The 20,042-nt window shown below is 53.1% G+C and overlaps 1 protein-coding gene across 1 annotated transcript in view; it reads left to right on the forward strand.

The window, feature by feature from the left end:
* The window catches only part of PLXNA4 (plexin A4), a 458,094-nt gene that overhangs the window by 73,852 nt on the left and 364,200 nt on the right, over nucleotides 1-20,042 (forward strand). The window contains exon 3 of the mRNA XM_047763901.1: nucleotides 17,252-17,434. Within this exon, the coding sequence (XP_047619857.1) occupies nucleotides 17,252-17,434 (183 nt within the window). The remainder of the gene's footprint in view (nucleotides 1-17,251; nucleotides 17,435-20,042) is intronic.

The following is a 20,042-nucleotide window of genomic DNA, read 5'->3' on the forward strand; positions in this document are numbered from 1 at the left end:
CTCTTAGCAACTTTCAGATATGCAGTGCAGTACTATTACCTATAGCGCCATGCTGTACACTACATCCTGGGGACTTATAAGCAGAAGTTTGTACTTTTTGAAGAGTGACTCATTTTTATGGTCCTCTTCTCCTAATACCCTAGGCTAGAATACTCATCCCATGGTGCTCTTCAGGCTATTCTGGTCTCTTCTATTTCTTTTCTTTTCTTTCTTTTTTTTTTTTCTTGTCTTTTTAGGGCCTCACCTGTGGCATATGGAGGTTCCCAGGCTAGGGGTCTAATCTGAGCTGTAGCTGCCATCCTACACCACAGCCACAGCAACGCCAGATCCGAGTTGCGTCTGTGACCTACACCACAGCTCATGTGCAACGCTGGATCCTTAACCTGCTGAGCGAGGCCAGGGATCAAACCCGCAACCTTATGGTTCCTGGTCGGATTCGTTTCCACTGCACCACGATGGAAACTCCATCCCTTCCATTTCCTGGGACCCTCATTCCTTCTCTGAACTCGTGCCTCCAGGACTCAGAGCAAGGAGCAGTATGAGCTCTGAGGCCCCAACCCCTCACTAGGTCCTAGCTGTGTTTGGCTGTGTTCAGAGAAGATGGGGTGGGGCAGGCCTGTCATCCACCCTGGCATCGGTGGAGCCAAGTGGTGGCCCACAGCCTGGTGACCACGTGGAGGGAGAGGCGTTGGACCGGGAAGCTGGAGCCTCGATCTGCAGGCCCAGGGGGCACCCTGTTGTCTTCATTCCAGAAGAATCAGGGAAGGCTGGCTGAGCCAGGTCAGAGAGAAGGGCCGGCCAGCCAGGAGTGGCTTTCTCACAGGAGTGTGTCCCTGTGAGCATCAGTGCCTGTTGCAAGTGCAGATCCCCCAGTGGTCACTGGATACGGAGGCGGGGGAAGCAGCTTGGGTGTTTGCTGGTGCTGGGGGTGATCAGCAGGAGGTGGAAGCAGCTTCTGCCTTTGCCTTCTGGGCCATTCTTCCTTGTGTCCTGCGTATTCTCAGCCTGGATGGACAGAGGTATATCCAAGTACAAGTGGGCTGGCATCTGAAGATTGCCCTAAGGACCTCAGGAGGACCTGGGCAGAAGGAGGTTCCTAGGGGGATCAGCCAGGGCTCCTCCCCATGAGTCTTAGGATTTGGGGGACCATAGGCCAACCCAAGGCCCCTGGCTGAGGAGCATCCAGGGTTGGTTAAGGGTAATGGTGTAATGTCTCTGGTTCTGCTGCTCAGCACTGAGATGGTTTCATTCTTTGGTCCCTTTGAGGGCAACTGCCTGGGCTCCCTAGACTCTCTCTCTCTGCAGAGCAGTGACAACTGGGATGAGAAGCTTATAGCCTGAGGCTCTTGCTATGTGCCATGGCCCTGAGCAGGCCAAGGTGACAGCTCCCAGCCCCACTCCCAGCCCCCTGGAGTGGGACAGCCAGGCTGGAGAGTGTGCTGTCGAGGGCCAAGGCTCCTGCGTTCTGCGTGGGCCCAGTGGCCCGGCATCCCAGAGCCCCCCCAGGCACGGCTCTCTCTACCTACTCAACCTTTCTTGAGCCTTCCGGGGTAACCTCACAGAACACTAGCCCTTCTAAGCCTCCAAATGAATGGATGAAACATTTATGAGGCCCTGGGCCATGTACTCTCTCCTGGTCGATGCCAAGAATCCTGAAATGACATCAGTCTCCAGGAGCCTAGGAGTCTGGGAGAGCAAAGCACTCAAACAGGTCGTTACTGTGCGATGGGAACAATGGCTGTGGTCATGACACGGACCATCCCTCACACCACTTAAATCTTCCCTGAGTTTGGACTCAACTGGACACAGGAGTCAGGCAGACTCGGCTTTAGTGCGGAGAAGGCTGGGTGGGGTAAAAATCAGCTTCTTAATCTTCCCCTCTAGACGTGAACTTAGAGTGACCTTCCGACAGCACACGGAGGTCACAGACCTTGTATCCAGAACGGCGACCTCGCACCTGCCCAGTCTCCGCAGCGGGAGCAGAGCGCGGTGCTCTCAGGGCTGTGCCTGATAATCTCGCCGTAGGGTCCCGTGGTGCCTGACGGTTTCCAAAGGGCTTCACCACTGCCCCTCTTTCCTCAGCTGTACCGTCGGATAGTAGAAAAGGCAGGCGTCCTGTCTCGTGGAGGAAGCAGAGGACCAGAAGAGTCAAGTGCTTGGTAGACTAGAACCTTCCATACAGCCTAATTCTCAGCTCAGTGCTTTCCTCACTGGTGTCTCTCAGGGGCGCAGTAGTGGCCCCGGGCTGGGACGATTCATGGTGCAGGGTCCGCTGTGCATTTCAGGGATTGACGCTGCTGGGTCCTAGAGCACTGAGTTCCCACGGGGCTCCCCAGTCACGGAAGGAACTAGAAAAGCCCTCCCGTTTCCAGAAGCCCCGATGGAGGGCTGTGGCCAGACCAGGTGCCTGTCTAACTTCAGGGCTTCCTCGCCAGCCTTGCTCAGCCCCACAAGGTTCCGAGAGGCCCAGGGGACCGAGCTTTTTGTTTCACTTCCTGTCCAGCAGCAGGGGTGGGAAGGGAGAAGTCCTTTCCTATGTGCTGTCGCTTCTCCAGCTCTCCAGCAGGGCAGCCCCGGGAGGGGCAGGGTCACCCCCTGGACTCAGGCTGGCCTCCCATCCCGGCCTGGATGGTCCCTCCGTTTCGTCTGGCGCCTGGGATCCTGAAACTCCACCGGAGTGCGTATCCGGAACGGCCGGCCAGCCTCCGTGGCCCCGGTGCTGGTTTCTGCCCGTCTGTGCGGGGTGTTTTCTTTCCCTGGCAGCAGGAAGTGCGGCTCTGACTAGGTGGGTGTATCCTGTTGTTGATGGCACGAGGCAAGCTTTTCTTTCTGCTCAGCCGCAGTCCTCCCTCAGACCCGGAATGCCTCCGCTTTCCTGCTCCCGTCCCCCCTTTCTCAGTTCACTGCATTTCACACCCCCCCCCCCAGGGTCCGCACTCACCCCGTATACCACTCTCAGGTCCCAGTGACAGCACACACATCACGAATCTCCTCCCACATCAGCCCGAGCCCTCACCCCCCACAGCCCCTGCCCCACTCCAGACTTGTGGTTTAGCGCTGGGGGGGCTGCCATATCACAACCCCACTCTTTCCAGATTCAAGTTTCCCTCCTCCCCAGGCTTCTGTTCCGGGGATTCAGGTGAAAGTCACCTCCTTCTTTTTGGCCAGCAGAATTTGCAATGAGAGTTGCATCCCAGCCCAGTACTCTTGGTGCTTTGGGGTCCAGGATGGTGGCTGAGCCCTGGGTGGGGTGATGGGCCTGGCGAGAGGAAGGGGCTTGAGGCTGGCCTCCTAGGCTCAGCATGACCTCCCTGGATGCCACCTTGGAGCCCCTCAGGCCAACAGGGAGGGTGACAGGACCCAGGAGTCACGTCTGCAGACTCTTAACCTGGACGACTGCCACAGCCTCAGGGTAGGGCTTCCCAAGTGGGAGATTAGGATGTGGGCTGGCGATGCCGAGTCCCAACACAGAGATACCGACTTCAAGAAGGCCCGCACGTGGAGTTCCCATTGTGGCTCAGAAGGTTAAGAACTTGGCTGGTATCCCTGGGGATGTGGATTTGATCCCTGGTCTTGCTCAGTGGGTTAAGGACCTGGCGATCTGGCGTTGCCATGAGCTGTGGTGTAGGTCGCAGACGTGGCTCGGATCAGGCGTTGCTGTGGCTGTGGTGTAGGCCCACAGCTACAGCTCTGATTTGACTCCTAGCCTGGGAACCTCCATATGCTGTGGGTACTGCCCTAAAAAGAAAAAAAAGGAAAAAAAAAAAGGAAGAAAGAAATCCCACAGGTATTTCTTGCCTGCACCCCTGTACACACACCCTCCTGTGCACACTGCACACGCATGTTCTCTGCCCTGGATGTCCCACCCACCTTCTGATGGTATCCAGTGCCCCTCATTTCTGTCACACTCTCTTCTGTGTTTCACTCTCTCACTCCCACTCCCACTCTGTGCTCGGTCATCCCTTGGGCTCCCCGTGTCTCCCTCTTACTGTGATTCATCCTCCCTCACACCCACACGCTACACACAGCAGCTTCACAGTGTGATTTCTCTCCCGTGACATGCGTATGACATGCGTACATGCACGCACATGCCACTGCAACAGAGTGTGACGCTCCAGCCAAAACCGGCAGCCGAGCCTCTCAATCCGTCAGCACACAGCCCAGCCCGACTTCACCATCCAGGTCTGCATCCCTGGGCCTTTCCTTCCATTCCTGCCATCCTCGAAGGGTGGCCTCTTGGCCGGGATGCTGACCTGGGAGCTTGGACCTTTGGGTCTCAGCCAGTCCCGGCTCATGAGAGATCATTGGGCTGGTGAGTGGTTTCCTTTTTGCTTTAAATTATACATTTCATCTTCTAGGAGGAGATGATAAAACAATATCCCTTTAATAAAGTGGGCCGAGACTCTTAGGCAAAGAGAGATACACAGGCGTTAATAAAGGATGATAGACACAGAGCACCTAATATTTGTAGAACAATGAACCATCTCATAGCACATTCCGTACCTTGTCCTCTGGTGAACAGGAACCACCCGATGGGACAGAAAGTGACTCCCTAATATTGCTGTGATTTCCTGCTTATATCTTTTCTCTACCAATATCTGCTTTTGAGAGATTTGGTCTCTGCCTCACCCAGATGTTGTGATCCGAATCCCAGGCCTGGAGCAGGCTCCAGCCGCCTCCCCTTCCATCTGGCACAGGTCAGGAATCCTAAGTTAAGGCATTTGAAGGAGAGGATGCGTTTCCAGCCAGACCCTCCCTGCTGTCACCTTCGTGTGTCCCTTAGTTTTGTGAGGCAGAAGGGAATGGCTTCATGCTGGCACGCAGAGCTTGCTTCATTTCATTAACAAAGTGAGTGGGGAGAAGGAAAAACAGACAGCTAACGGAGCTCTCCATTCAGCCTCTATATTTGCATTTTCTTCCTGGTGGATCGGGCCCCACATGCTGTCCCCATATATGAAACGGGATCAGCGGGAGAGAAGAAAGCCCCCATCTCTTCCCCGACGCGGTGTCATTACGGCGTCTCTGTCAGTGTTCCAAAATATAATGGGATTTGTTCGGCTGATTTATCCTGCATGCAGGCAACATTATCCAGACCCACACTCGGGCCCGAGGAGCAGGAGGGGAAGACGCACAGGAACAAGAGTGGGGCTAATAAAATTTATTCCCTCTAACAAGCGAATGACCTGCCCCATAATTCAGCCTGGTGAGTGGGGCCACTGCTTCCCAGCGCCTGCCAGAAAATGCACAAACTTAATCATTGCGGTGCGCCCTGCTCCAATTACAGTCCTGGTGGTGGCCGAGGTTGTCTGCAGCAGACAGGGAGAGAAGCGGGAATGTGAGATTGACAGGCTGGGTGGGATTTCTTTGCCCGTGACAGGTAGCCGCTGGGGACCTCTGAAGCTGAAGGTACACAGGGACTGGGACAGCACCCAAGGGCCCTTTGCTCGGTACCATTCCAAGGCCTCCCCTGGTCTTTCCCAGGCACCCAGGTTGGGCTTCAGGACTAGCCATCCCCGTGGCCGTCGGCAGAACTGGGCTGGTGGGGTTTTGTTCCTGTTGCTGCTGCTCTGCCGACCTGTGTCTGGTCATGGTGTCATGGCTCTCTGCCTCTCAGAGGGAGGAAGCCAGGACTTCAGCAGCTGAGCTACTGAGGAGAAGATCAGGGGTTCGGCCCCCAGGATCCTGACTTGAGGCTGCTCTTTGCCCGCTATGCTCAGCAACGCCTAGCAAGGGTGCGTCGCTATGGCTCATTGGTTACAGCCAGGCCCACAGAGAGATGCTGGGCTTCGTGCTGGGCAGACAGCTCGGATCTGTGACGTGAGTTTCCTCTTCGAAGGATAGCTTGTGGTCATGAGGAGTAATTGACCACTGGGATATCTGGTGGGGCGGGGCCACAGACAGACTCGAAACACTGTAGAAACATCAAAATGAGTATAACAAGAAAGCTTGCTTTTAGCAAATTGCTTTCATGGTTCCACAGTCAGTCAAGTGCATTACAATAGTCCCTCCTTATCTATGGGGGATACGTGCCAAGGCCCCGGGCAGATGCCCGAAGCTGCTGGTAGCACAGAACCGTAAATACACCATGTTTTTTTTTTCTATACATACATACCTGTGATAAAGGTTCTTCTAATCTTTTTTTTTGAAGGGCCACACCTGCAGCATATGGAAGGTCCCAGGCTAGGGGTCGAATCAGAGCTACAGCTGCCGGTCTACACTGCAGCCACAGCAACGCAGAATCCAAGCCGCATCTGTGACCTACACCACAGCTCACGGCAATGCCAGATCCTTAACCCACTAAGCGAGGCCAGGGATCGAACCTTCCTCCTCATGGACACTAGTCAGGTTCGTAATCGCTGAGCCACAGCAGGAACTCCCTGTGATAAAGTTTATGTTAGGCACGGTAAGAGGTTAACAACAATAACTGACAATAAAGCAAAACAATGTAAAAAATATACTGTAATAAGAGTTATGCGAATATGGTCTCTCTTGGACTATCTTGGCATCCTGTACGCATCTTTCTTGGGATGATGTGAGATGATGAAATGCCCATGTGATGAGATGAAGTGAGGTGAATGACATCGGCATTGTGATGTATCATTGGGCAAATACTGACCTTCTGAAGATATGTTGGAAGGCGAATCGTCTGCTTCAGGTGATGCTGGATCATGCATTCAGGGCACTGTTGATGGTTGGATGTCAGGAGCAGATGATTTTTTTTATTTTTCTTGTTCTTTTTTGGGGGGGGAGGCGGGCCGCACCTGCAGCATATGGAGGTTCCCAGGCTAGAGGTCAAATAGGAGCTGCAGCTGCCAGCCTACACCACAGCCACAGCACACAGGATCTGAGCCATGTCTGTGACCTACACCACAGCTCATGGCAACACTGGATCCTTTAACCCATGGAGCAGGGCCAGGGATCGAACCTGTGTCCTCATGGATACTAGTCGGATTCGTTTCCGATGAGCCACGACAGGAACTCCAGGAGCAGATGATGATGGTCAGGGATCTTGGTGGAGTTGGAGGAGGAAAGCATGAGATTTCATCACACCACTCTGAATGGTACACAATGTGAAACCTATGAATTGTTTACTTACGGAATTTTCCATTTAGCATTTTCTGATCATGGGTAATTGAAACCACAGACAAGGGGTAACTACTGTAATTCCATGAATATTTGCATCAGAAGCTGCATACACACACACACACACACACACACACACACACAGCTCCCAAAACATGATGACCTGCTATCTTGAATTTGGTACCCTCCCCCTCCCCCCTGTTTAAGATGCCTGGAACAGGGCACATGGCTCTTGGGAATCTTGGCGCAATTTTGGGGGTTCTTTTTCCAACCCCGAGACACTTTCCATGAAGCCCCTCCAGGAGTGTGTCTGTGTAACTAGGTTTCTGTGGCTGCAGTTTGCGGGCTTCCCCTCCCTTTCTCCACATATTCACTTCCCTCCAATCTCATTGAAAGGGACCCAATAAAGACCCATTCTGAGATAACGCCTTTGTCACTAAGCTCTCGAGGCCTCCTTCCCACTCCTCTTCTGCCTCCTGGGCTCCCAGCCAAGGTGCAGGGCCCACCCTCACCTCTTTCAGGGCTTCTCCGGCTCTGAGTTGGACCACCTGGGGTCAGCACGGCTCTGGCAGAGCTTCCGCGAGGGTTAGAAATCATAGGAGAGAGAAGGTTTATGCAGAACAGCAAAGCAATCAGAGGGTGGTATCGTCCATCTGAGGGTTTGGATCGCTTTCTCTGTTACAGAAACCAGCGCTCTGCACCCGGGGATGTTTTTATGGAGCAACAAGCTTTCTGATGAGAGTAAACTTAAGCGAACCAGACGGAGCCTCCCCACAAGGTTTCCGCCTCCCGGAGCACTCGCTCTGCTTACCCCCAGCTCCGCCATTCGAGGGCACCCAGAGTCACTTCCAGGGGTAGATATACTATGGGCATTTATGAACACCTTGGGGTCAGCGGTCCTATTTGAGATCTGGCCCCAGTAAATGGGGGATCATTATCTTCCTGTGCTGTGGAGATTTACAGCTGCAGTCTGTATTTAGGCGTGAGCTACTACGCTTACCTGATCAACATCTCCCTTTAAAAAGAAATCCCACATGCGTATTTCACTGATTCCCCATTTCCAGCAGAGGTCTGCTCTGGTCAGCTCCCGGTGTGTGTGTGTGTGTGTGTGTGTGTGTGTGTGTGTGTGTGTGTGTGTGTGTGTGTGTGTGTGTGTGTGTGTGTGTAAGTGTAATTAATTAGTGGAAAGACGTTTGGGGCTGCTCAGCAAGAAGAGGCTAGAGGCCTTTTCTTTTACAGCAGCAGCACCTCATGGGCGTCTGTCCACTTTTTCTCCTAACTTGTTCTTCTTTTTAAAACCTCAGCTTTCACTTTCCTTTGGACAGATGGGCCCAGAAAAGGGGGGTGCCTGCTCTGATGATGGGCCCAGGGCCTCCTCAGGTTGGGAGAGCTGGTCCTTTCCAGACATCACAGAGGGCAGAGCACTCCTCCTGCACAGCAGAAAGGGAAGCCAGGCTGTTCCCATGTGGCCTCAGAGGGTCCCTGGTCCTAGAATCAGTTCCTTTGGGGCCATTCTTGAGCCCCTGGAGGAAGTTGCCATGTAATACCAGTATTTTTCCCTCAGGTTCTAGTAACTATTTTCTCAGTAACTTGGTAGGTCATGACAGGGGTCATTTCACTCTCTAAGCCTCAATTTTCCTCTTCTGTGAAACGGGGCTGTTGAATTCTAAGATCTTGCGTCCAGTTCCTCTGAAGTAGCGCCATGTGTGAAGCATGGCCGGACGCTGTCCTGGACAGAGGACCTGGAATCCAGCCCAAACGTCGCCTCTTCTTCGAAACCCTGCTGTTCTCCCCAGGGCAGTTGTGGCCTTGCCCGCGTCCCCCCAGCCCGGGCGGATAACTGAAGCTAACATGCCTTGTCTGGTCAGGTCTCCCTCACTAAGAAAGGGGCAAAAATGGAGCTGTTTTAATCTTTATATTGTTGAGTCTTCACCTGGTACTTAGGCTTGGTATCTAGTAGGTCCTCCTAAACGGTCTTTTTTTTTTTTTGGCTTTTTAGGGCTGAGTCTTCTGCATATGGAAATTCCCAGGCTAGGGGTCAAATCGGAGCTATAGCTGCCGGTCTATACCACAGCCACACCAATGTCAGATCCAAGCCATGTCTACGACCTACGCTACAGCTCATGGTAATACCAGATCCTTAACCCATTGAGTGAGGCCAGGGATTGAACCCACATGCTCTTGGGTACCAATTGGGTTCTTAACCTGCTGAGCCACAATGGGAACGACCTCCTCAGTGAGGAACAGTGGTGGTGTCACTGCGTTGTCTTTATTTAGTGTCTCCATTTTCCTCAATGGAAACAGAGTTCTGATAGCCCAGGAGACCCAAAGTTTGATGGAAAAAGCCCCATCGGAAGGCTCCACGGTGGGTGAGCTTGGGGTAGTCTCTGATGCCTTCTCCCTCCATAGTGACTGGCCTCCCAGCTCTGGGGGTGGGTGCAGGGTGGCTCAGGACTCCCCTGCATGAGGCTAGATGCGACTTTTGCCTTTGGGGAGGGCTGGAGAGCTGATTTACTCCCAGAGGGAAGGACTCCTCTCTCTGCTGGGTCAGGAGCTCCCCACGAGCAAAGGGAGCACCAGGTCTGACTGTCTTATTTCCGTGCCGGACTCAGAGACCGAAGCTCTCGGCCCAGAGCAGTCGGCTGCTGCACTGTCAGGTCCATCCCTTCGGGCTCACCTGGTCAGCCTCCTTCGGATCATTCCAGGATATTTGTAAACAGCGGGTGCCTGGGGTAAGAGGGGCAGCCTGTGGCTGTAGAGGAGACCGTGTCCCAGAGCAGAGCTAATTGGCCCCCAGGGGGACGGACCTGGTGACCTTTATCTCATTAGCACTGTTTTTGGACCACGGAACTCTGGCCTCGTGCTGACCTTTCCATAACAAGGAGTCAGTGTGGGGTTTCTGCAAAGGTGGGGCAACGAAGAGTGGGGCTGAAACAGCTCTACCTGGCAATGGGGGTGCATCAGGAACCAGGCGGGGGTCATGCTAGCTGGCATGAGGGCTGATTTTAGGATCAGCTCATCACCCCAGGCCTTCAAGGTGGATTGGTACAGGTGTCAGGGTGAGGGTGGTTGCATATGAGTGTGTCACCAGGGGGTGGGATGGGAGGGTAATGTCCCCACTGTCCCCCAGTCTGCCCCCTTCTTCAGCCCTTCTCCAAGGGTCTCCTGAGAGACACCCCCCCAACCCCAGACACTGCTGGAGTCCTCAGGTGCCTGCTTTGCAGCTCTGCCCTGGAGCCTGGGAGACTGCAGAGGAAGGATGCTGGCAGCATTTAAAATCCCCTTTCCGTGCAGATGATAGAGCTTTTCAGAGTGCCAGTCTCTCTGCAGAGTGGGAGCAATTTCCCTGTAATTGGTAAAGTAACCGTAACTGCTCTGTCATTTGTATGTAGCGACACGTAATTGCACGGTAACCTTTGCCGCTGTGTGCGAGGGAAGCGTGGTGAGCTATTAGATTGTAATTCAGAGTGTCAGCTCCGGATCCCCATGCCACCTCCGCCACCACTGCTCTCCCCGGGGTGGCCGCCTTGGGGCCCCTCTGCCTTCAGGTCCAGTGGGTCCTGCCTCAGTGGTTAAGCTTGTCACATGCCTTTCTCTCCTCGGCCCCGTCAACGGCACCCTCGTCAAGGAAGGGACCCCCATGGTGGACTAAAGCAATGCGTCTCAAACCTAGGGAACGACTCAATCACTCCAGAAGGTGTTAAGATACAGATCTCTGAGCCCTGCTTCCAGAGAGTCTGATCCAGCAGATCTGGGGTGGGGCCTGAGAATTTGCATTTCCAGTGAATAGCACTAACTCTTCTGGATCGTAGTCTCTTTCTCTGCTCCTTCATTCAGCCTCATTGGCCTGATAGATCTTTAGGAAGTACCACCCTTGCTATTTCATCTTGATAATGCCTCTCAGGGCTAGATATCATGAATTTCCCCAAAGACGCTAAGACTCACAAAGGTTCTCTGAATTGTCTAAGGCTGACCAAGAGTAAGGAGAACTAACACTCTCATAGCGCTTACTAAGTGCCAGACATTGTTCTGCATGTGTCAGTCATTTAATCCTCACCACGGCACTGGGAAGTATATGCTATGATATTGTCCCTAAACTACCCATGATAAACTGGGGCACAGGGAGGTTAAATAACTTGCCTAAGGTCACGCAACATTAAGTGGTGGAGCTGGGATTCAAACCTAGGCATTCTGTCTCTAGTCCCACAGTGTTAGTTAGCCATTGTGAGACTCAGGCTTTCATTTAGTCATCCATCTACCCATCCATCCATTCACCCATTCATCTACCCATCCATCCATCTGCCGATCATCCATCCATCCGTCTACCCATTCATCTACCCATCCACCCATCCATCCATCCATCCATCCATTTACCCATTCATCTACCCATCCATCCATCTGCCCATCATCCATCCATCCATCTACCCATCCATCCATCTACCCATCCATCCATCCATCCATCCATCCACCCATCCATTTATCTACTCATCCGTCTGTCCGTCCGTCCATCCATCCATCCATCCGTCCTTCCATCCATCCACCCATCCATCCACCATCTATTTAACATACACGTCTTAACCTACCAGGAACCAAGCTAAGGGTACAAACATGCATACAACAAGATCCTGTTCTTGAGCTCATAGTCCCGGGAATCCAGTGGGTCACCCATCTTAATTTATAAGCCAGGTACCCTGTGAAGGCATTTGTGGTGAGCAGATTTGGTATCTTCCTGATGGAAAGAAGGGACCCCCCCCGGAAGGGATGACCTCATCTGAGGCTTCAAGGTCTGTTCACCGCGTTGCCTGCCACACACATACCACGCAGCAGACCCTCATTTCTTCCCTTGGGAAGAATGAAGCTGCTCTCTAATGAGTAAGCCCTGTCCCGGTGGCCATAGCTCATCCTTGGTTATTTGTGGAAAGGCAGGGGAGAGGCGCGACCCGGGCCTGCAGGCGCACTGGGCTCCTGATTACAGCGGAGTCCAGCCCCTTCCTGGCTCCTCTGGCTGCGGCTCTAATCTTGCTGTTAATGGGGCCCAGGGGAGGGCTGGGCCAGGGCCAGGACAGACACTCTCTTCCCCGTTGCCCAGGGTGCTCAGGAATCCACGCCAGCCCTTACCTGTGGAAGGCTTTTGCCAATTAGCCTTCCCTTCCGGGGCCCACGCTGCCCTGGCATCTGCTCCCTGCACCCCCACATCCCAGGGTCTGTGGGCCCTACGGGACCCTCCCTCCTCTCTCCTCCCACTGCTGTAATTACTCTTCGGTCTCCGCTCAGGCTCAGCGGGTGGTGTCCTGAGAGACCTGTGCTGTGGCCAGGGGTATGCAAAGGCCACTCCCTGCAGCCTTCCCGCCTCTGTTCTGAGCAGGATTTCCATGAGGAGAATTAACAGGAAATACAACCCCACCGCTCCAGTTTCTCCAGTGCCTTCACACCTGGCAGCTCCCCTAGTCCTTGGGATGGGCCTGTCTCGTCGGTTTAGGAAAGTGGTACCCAGAGAACAGGAGGCATCTGCCAAATTGAATAGTTGGGAAGCAGCTGGGTGCCATGTGAATCCAAGTCCTGGGTTTTTTCTGCTACTTCAATGTCAAAAATCCCTCCTCCATCACCCCCAGCTTTGAGGAAACAGAGAGTAAGTCCCCCTTGTGCCACAGCTGGGGGACCTCAGCATCCATGCAGGCCTGGGCGACTCCTGATCTGAGGCCTCCATCACAGATCCATCACCCTTGGCCTGTTCAGAGGGAGGAACCAAAGCATAGAGGAGCCTAGGCAAGAAGCCGTCTTTTTTTTTCTTTTTTTAAATATCAGTTGGCCAGGGTAGTGTGGGTCCACATATGGACTTTGTTTGTTTGTTTGTTTGTTTGTCTAGGGCTGCACCCATGGCACATGGAGGTTCGCAGGCTAAGGGTTGAATTGGAGCTGTAGCCTCCGGCCTACGGCAGAGCCACAGCAACGTGGGATCTGAGCTGTGTCTGTGACCTACACCACAGCTTACGGCAATGCCAGATCCTGAGCAAGGCCAGGGATCGAACCTGCAACCTCATGGTTCCTAGTCGGATTCATTTCCACTGCACCACAGTGGGAACTCCCAAGAAGCCATCTTTGTCCCCAGAATCCCTGTGCCACTATAGGAGCCTCAGTTGTAGCCTTTGCCCCAAGCGAATCTGTTGGCAATTCAATGAGGTATGCCATGTGAGGTTGTATCTACCTCCAGGTAAGGCCTTGCAAGGAGCTGTCAGGAACTGAGACCGGCAGAATCCTGGCCGCCAGGCCCCTAGGCTGACCTGTCTTCTCCTCCTTCCGAGGAAAACATTCCTCACCCAGCCCCTTGCTGTGCAAGGTGCCACAGTGACAGAGACTAGCAGGTACCTGACTTTCTGAGTCTGAGCAAGCAAGGATTTACTGCCACAGTTGGCTGAATTAAACTCTCTTTTTGGGGGTGGTTGGTTTTTCGCTTGGGTTCTGCCCAGGGAGGAAGAATCATATTTGGTAACTGACCACTCGGAAATGAAGTTCTGGAGGCTGAGCGGCCTAAGCCTTCAGGTCAATGAAGCGTGAGTTTGTGCCGGGGCGGTGGGGACCGTGGACTCCCTGGCTCCCCGCCTCTGTTTCCCCTTGTGCGGAGCGGACAGTCCTTCAGATGCATCTACCTGAAACATGGGTCCTGATGGCGGAGGTACCTTTGCCGATGGCAGAGGGCTGGGCAGCACAGGTCAGGGCTCAGAAAGTCCAGGATCAGGACTCCTTCCGAACCACAGGCAGGAACGTGCAAGGCCGTGGAGATTTCTTAACTGCCCTCGGAAGGCTTGGCGGGTTACTGTGATGATGTCCAGCAAGGGAGAAGGCATCACCCGCCCTTTATCTGGATTCTTCTCCCCTCTTTTCTGTCCATCTCGTTCCCTCTCCACCCTCTCTGTCCCCTCCCCCATGTCCTCATTGTAAGAAACAACCCTGAGAATCAGAACAGAGCTCAAAAGCGTCCTCCTGCCTTTGACTCCCATTGTTGCTTTTTGCGGGGAGGGAGAAGGAGGAAGGGGTTGTGTTTGCTCTGGGCTGTTGGTCCAGACCGTGCCAGAGAGGCCAGAGGCAGTGAAAGGTGTGGCGTGGACACCTGCGCTGCCCGAGGCCGCCGAGCCTGCCCACGCTGTCCCCGTCCCCACCCTGGCTGCCCCCATCACTATTAACAGGGAGCAAAGGGGTCCAAGGAGGATCTGGATGCCCAGCATGTGGCCCTCTCTGAGATGGGCAGGGGCTGTTCCCCGCTTTGGGGAGGGAGCCCAGGGGCACCCCGAATCTCTGGAAAGCTCAGGCTTAGCCACTTCCACACAGCTCCCCTGGCAGGAGCCTGCCTGCCGATTCTCCAGATGCCTTTTCCTTCGGCTGGATTGAAGCCATAAAAGAAAAAAAATGACACCTTGTATTTTATTTCACTCCTTTCTCTGAAAAGTCCAAAGACGTTTACAGGTGTGAGTGCTATAGCTTTATGGAAGCCCATCAAAAAGCAGAGGTTGCTTCCTTCATCTTTATAGAGTGGAAAATAAAAGCCCAGGGAGATGGAATGACTCTTCTTAGAGCACACAGTGCTTCTGAGAAAAAAGGGGGATCCAGCGTAGGACCCTAAAGCATAGGGGAGGTCTGTGCCAACCCAAAGCTGCTCAGTGGGAGGCCTGGAGGCTGCACCAGCCACTGTCAAGGTCCCCCCCTCAGGAGGACTCCCTAGCTGGGACCTTCTGCTTACATGGGGACCTAGGAGCCTGGAATAAAACCGGGAGAGTCAGCTTGAAACACTGGGGGTGGGTGGGAAATGGGCTGAAGACGTTTCTTATTGGTTCCCTGGCTCCTGAGACTGTCCCAGAATCAGGAGCAAAAGCTGGGTCGGTGTGTCCCACAGGGTACCTGAGAATCCAGGGAATATTCTCTTTAAGGGATGCTAATAGGTGTTCCAGTCCAAAAAAATGGTTTAGGGAATACAATCTTTGGAAAAGGCGGAGAGAATTTGAAAGATATTTCTTCCTAAAAAGATTTTTCAGACGTTTCTTGGAACTAATCATCAGAGATCTCTTACATAGAGTTGGAACACACCATGTTTTGTTTTGTTTTGTTTTTGTCTTTTTGCCATTTCTTGGGCCGCTCCCGCAGCATATGGAGGTTCCCAAGCTAGGGGTCGAATTGGAGCTGTAGCTGCCAGCCTAGGCCAGAGCCACAGCAACGCGGGATACGAGCCGCGTCTGCAACCTACACCACAGCTCATGGCAACGCCGGATCGTTAACCCACTGAGCAAGGGCAGGGACCGAACCCACAACTTCATGGTTCCCAGTCGGATTCGCTAACTACTGCGCCACGACGGGAACTCCAAGAATGCACCATGTTTTAGCCTGTTTCCCAAAGGCACTTGCCCAAGGAGCCCTTTCTGGTAGAACATCTTATGGGACTTGGGTGCTGTGGAGGACACTTTGGAAAATGCTGGTGAAGGTGTGGCAAGATCAGGGCTGCCCTTCTTCGCCAGGGCCTAAAAGAAGCAGATAGAGTTACCATATGATCCAGCAATCCCGCTCCTGGATGTGTGTCCAGACAAAATTAGATACGTGCACGCCTGTGTTCATAGCAGCATTATTCACAGTAGCCAAGACATGGAAGCACAGACCAGCAGACAGACTCTGAGAGCCAAGAGGGAGGAAGGGGTTGGGGGGAGGGATGGAGTGGGAGGTTGGGGTTAGCAGGTATAAGCTATGATACATGGAAGGATAATCAACAAGATCCTACTGTGGAGCATAGAAGCATCCTCAGTGTCCTGTGATAAACCATGATGGAGGGAGTTCCTGCTGTGGCGCAGCAGATTCAGGATCAGCATTGTCTCTGTGGTGGCGTGGGTTAAGGAGCTGCTGTTTCTGCAGATAGCAGACAGCATAGGTCACAGCTGCAGCTCAGATTTCATCCCTGGCCTGGGTACTTCCGTATGCTGTAAGTGTGGCGAAAAGAAAGAAAGAAGGAAGAAAAAGAATATTTTAAAAAAGACTGTGTGCCTATATAAATATGTATATATGTGTATAACCGAGTCCCTTTGCTATACAGCAGAGATTAATACAGCATTGTAAATCAACTATACTTCGATTAAATAGATAAATAAAAATGGAAAGGAACATTTTTAAAAAAGATCATGTATCTATACATATATATATTTATTGTATAGCTGAATCACTTTGCTGTACAGCAGAAATTAATACAACATTGTAAATCACTATACGTCAATTGAAAAAATAAGGAAAAGAATATTTTTAAAAAGACTGTGTATGTATAAATATGTATATATAGTTATGTGTATAACTGAGTCACTTTGCTATACAGCAGATTTTAATACAGCATCGTAAATCAGCTATACTTCAATTAAATAAATAAATAAAAATAGAAAAGAATATCTTTAAAAAGATCGTGTATGTATATGTATATTTAGTTCTTGCACAACCGAATCACTTTGCTGTACAGCAGAAATTAATACAACACTGTAAATCACTATACATCAATTACGTAAATAAATACACGAATAATTATTAATTAATGAATCAAAGAAGTGGGGAGCTTGAGACGGGACACCGTGAGGCACCACCGTGGCTTGCTGCATTCATCCACAAGCCTTCACTCCCCTCGTTCCTCCTCTCGGCAGCCCGTTGTCCACACCTGTCTCTGCCGGGGTGTGGTCCTCCATGTACTAAGGTTTCTAGTTCTCTGTTCCACGTGTTTGGGGCCTCATCTGTGTGTCCGATCGGCAGCAAGTGTGTGGATGCGGAGCTGCACCCTCTCACTCCCGGGCACAGCTGCCTGGAGCCCATGCTTATGGCGCTGGTCTAGGGCTTTCCCAAGGGATGACGGTGGTGGGCCACCTAAGTGACCACGGCGGCGCTGGAGGGCTTGGAAGCGGGCCAGAGAGACCCCGGAGTGCTGCAAAGAGGCTCTAAGCTTCTGAAAATTTTTTTCCCGTGGTCCTGCAACCTACTGAGATGCCTGTTGACAGGCAACGTGGTTTCCCTGGAGCAGAGTTTTTCATGTCACAAAGGAGGGTTTTGTGCCAGATGATCCACCTGTCAGGATTCTTCTAGCTCTAGGGTTCCCTGACTCCGCACCTCGCCAGTTGCCCCGTGCTCGCCCCTCATTCGTCTCCTCCTTTGTTTGCAGCTCTTAACCATCGACGACAACTTCTGCGGCCTGGATATGAACGCGCCCCTGGGCGTGTCGGAGATGGTGCGCGGCATCCCGGTCTTCACGGAGGACAGGGACCGCATGACGTCCGTCATCGCCTACGTCTACAAGAATCACTCCCTGGCCTTCGTGGGCACCAAAAGCGGCAAGCTCAAGAAGGTAGGACGAGGGTGGTCGCCTGTCATTGTGGAGACGGCCTGTCCCCACCGGCGTGGGTGCTTTCTTGCCTTCTCTGACACCCTTGGGCCTGACTGGCCAGTGATACAGGTTTTAGGGGAGGCGCTGTGTCGCCACTGGGGCCCCTTGCTTGGATTAAAACCCTTCCTTCTCTGCCGTCTTACGGAGGGTCGTTGTGGGAACCACACTGGGTGAGCGTGTGGGTCCGCCTGTTCCACGGGCCGGTGTGCTCCTGAGAGGTGTGCGTCTCAGGCCACCCAGGCCTCTCTGAATGGTGTCCTCTGTCCAACTCCCTAGGCCTGGGCGGGTGGGGAGAGGGGACGGGGCAGCAGATGTGCCTGTTTCTCCCACGTCAGCCCTTCTGGCTGGTGCATCCCTTTGGCAGCCATTCAGGGAAACAGATGGAGGAGGGTGCAGGAGCTGCTGGAGCTGCTGTCGGGGCTGAGAGCCAAGTGGTGGGACGAGGACACCATAGACGTGTGGGAAGCACAGAAATCCCATCAGGTGGAGTCTGGGGTGTGGTCTCCTTGTCCTGTAGAAGCTTGCTGCCTGCAGGGGCCACTGGGTGACCTTGGCCCATCCACCGTGTTGGGGGCACCCGCCCATCTCGAACTCTTCTCTCACCCACCTCGGTTGGGCTTCTCATCGCAGTGGGTTGGAGCTGGCCCCAGAGGGGGGCCCCCTTGCTTAAAAGCCTTCCTAAGACTGTAGGCAGTTGGTTTGGTTTTTCTGTTGGCTGATAGTCACACTTGAGTCTTTTCCCAGGGAAATACTGATGACTCCATGTGGTGCTCCTGCTTGTTTTAATGAAGCTTCCCTTGGAATTTTCTGAACATGGAGTGATTCAGATGGAGAAAGTGGCACTGCCTCATCTGAGGCCAAGCTTTGATGCTTCCTTTTCTCTCTGCTGTGTTTCTGGGTATTAGTTTGGTCAAGGGTTGTCTTTCATTTGAGCTGTAAATCACGAGACTCTGCCTGTTCTCCCATTCTGCTGGGTGACGGCCCATTTCAGCCATTGTTTCTTTCTCTAGATTGTACATCTCTGTGGAACAAGCACTGGGGCTGGCATGCCACAGTGGGGCTGGCACTTCTCATCTCTTACTGTCGGGGAGGGGGGTGCATAAGAACAGTTCTGTTGCCGCCACCTGGGCCCTTTCATTTACTTTCCAGACCTGGAGGGGGACTAGTGACGCATAAACATTTGAGGGGTAAGAGCAGAGGGTCACAGGAGAGGAACGAGCCCGCGGCCCTCCTGAGGAACACCGGGCCACGGCGGCAGCCAGACTTTCTGCTCCACAAGCTCAGAGAGGCAGGGAGCAGAGGGTGGGTGAATCAGGGATACGTGTGGAGCAGCTACGTGGGTAGCAGCTGGAAACCTACGTTGGTGAAATGCTGTAGCACGCTGCAAGGATGATGAGGGCAGCGCTCCACACATCTGGCATTGCCCACCTCCTTGTGCTGTTCTGCCCTGAGTGTCACATTAACAAATGATTTAACCGCTGTCCATAGAGCCTTAAGAATTATGTTTCAAAGTCTGCGTCTTCTGCCTTTCTGCAAAGAATATATTAAGCACGAATGTTTTTTGCTGCCCTGGCCTTCCTGTTGTTGTGACTCCTCACGTGTTGAAGTGAGTGCGTGGATGCCCAGGGACGATGCTGGGAGGCGGAGTGACTCCCGTGTCTGTTCGTTGCAGCCTTTCCGGCTCTTCCTCTAATGCACCTTGTCACTCGTCACTTCCAGATGCTGCCAAAAGTCCTGGTCCACAGCAGCGACCCTCCTCCTCCCTCCGTCTGCGGCGTTCAGCTTTCAGGGAGCTAGGAAATCAGATAACCACACTTGCTGAAAGTGTGTCTGATAAGCCTCAGTTTAGACTGAGGAGGGAAGTGCACCAGCGTTAGGGCAGGACCTCGGGGACGTTTCCGCTGGTTGCTCAGAGGACTTCATTCCTCACTGGGATTCAGCGTGTTCCGTTTGCTGGCAAAGTGAACTCCAAACACCAAGGGCATTTCCATCGACAGGTCACCCCGTGAGATAGACGTCTGTTGACCTGGCTTTGCCTGCTCCGATGGGGGAATAAGCACTGTTGAGGGTAAATAAGTTAGCAAGGGCATTTGGGGTGCTTTTGCTCCTGTCTCTCCTGAGCCTGATCCCAGTGCAAAGGAGAGGTGACTTCCTCTAATGTGCTGGAGGAGTCCCAACCCTGAAGCCCCCTGTCAACTTCCTACCAGGTGCCAGAGGATTCTTTACTTAGATGCTGGGTCTGAGCTGGTTGGAATGTGGTGTCAGTGAAACAAACCTTGAGAATTCAGTGCACCAAACAGAACAGAAAGTTATTTTCTCTTGGGGGGGAAATAAAAGGTGTTTCCTGGCCATGGCTGCATCATAAACTGAAGACTGTTGACTTGCACACGTGTGCTCTTGGTCGGAGGGTGGAGGGAGGCTAACGGACTGGCCCTCTGTCAACCGGGAAGCCGGTCCCCTGAGGGGAGGGCAGAGCACAGCCCATCTCCGCGGGGGTGGGCTGAGGACATCCCTCAGGGGACAGGCCCCGGGCAGAGCCTGGTCTTGAGGTGTCCCCGTAACAGGTCAC

Source organism: Phacochoerus africanus, chromosome 16, assembly GCF_016906955.1.
Source record: "Phacochoerus africanus isolate WHEZ1 chromosome 16, ROS_Pafr_v1, whole genome shotgun sequence".
In the NCBI taxonomy this organism is placed as follows: Eukaryota; Metazoa; Chordata; class Mammalia; order Artiodactyla; family Suidae; genus Phacochoerus; species Phacochoerus africanus.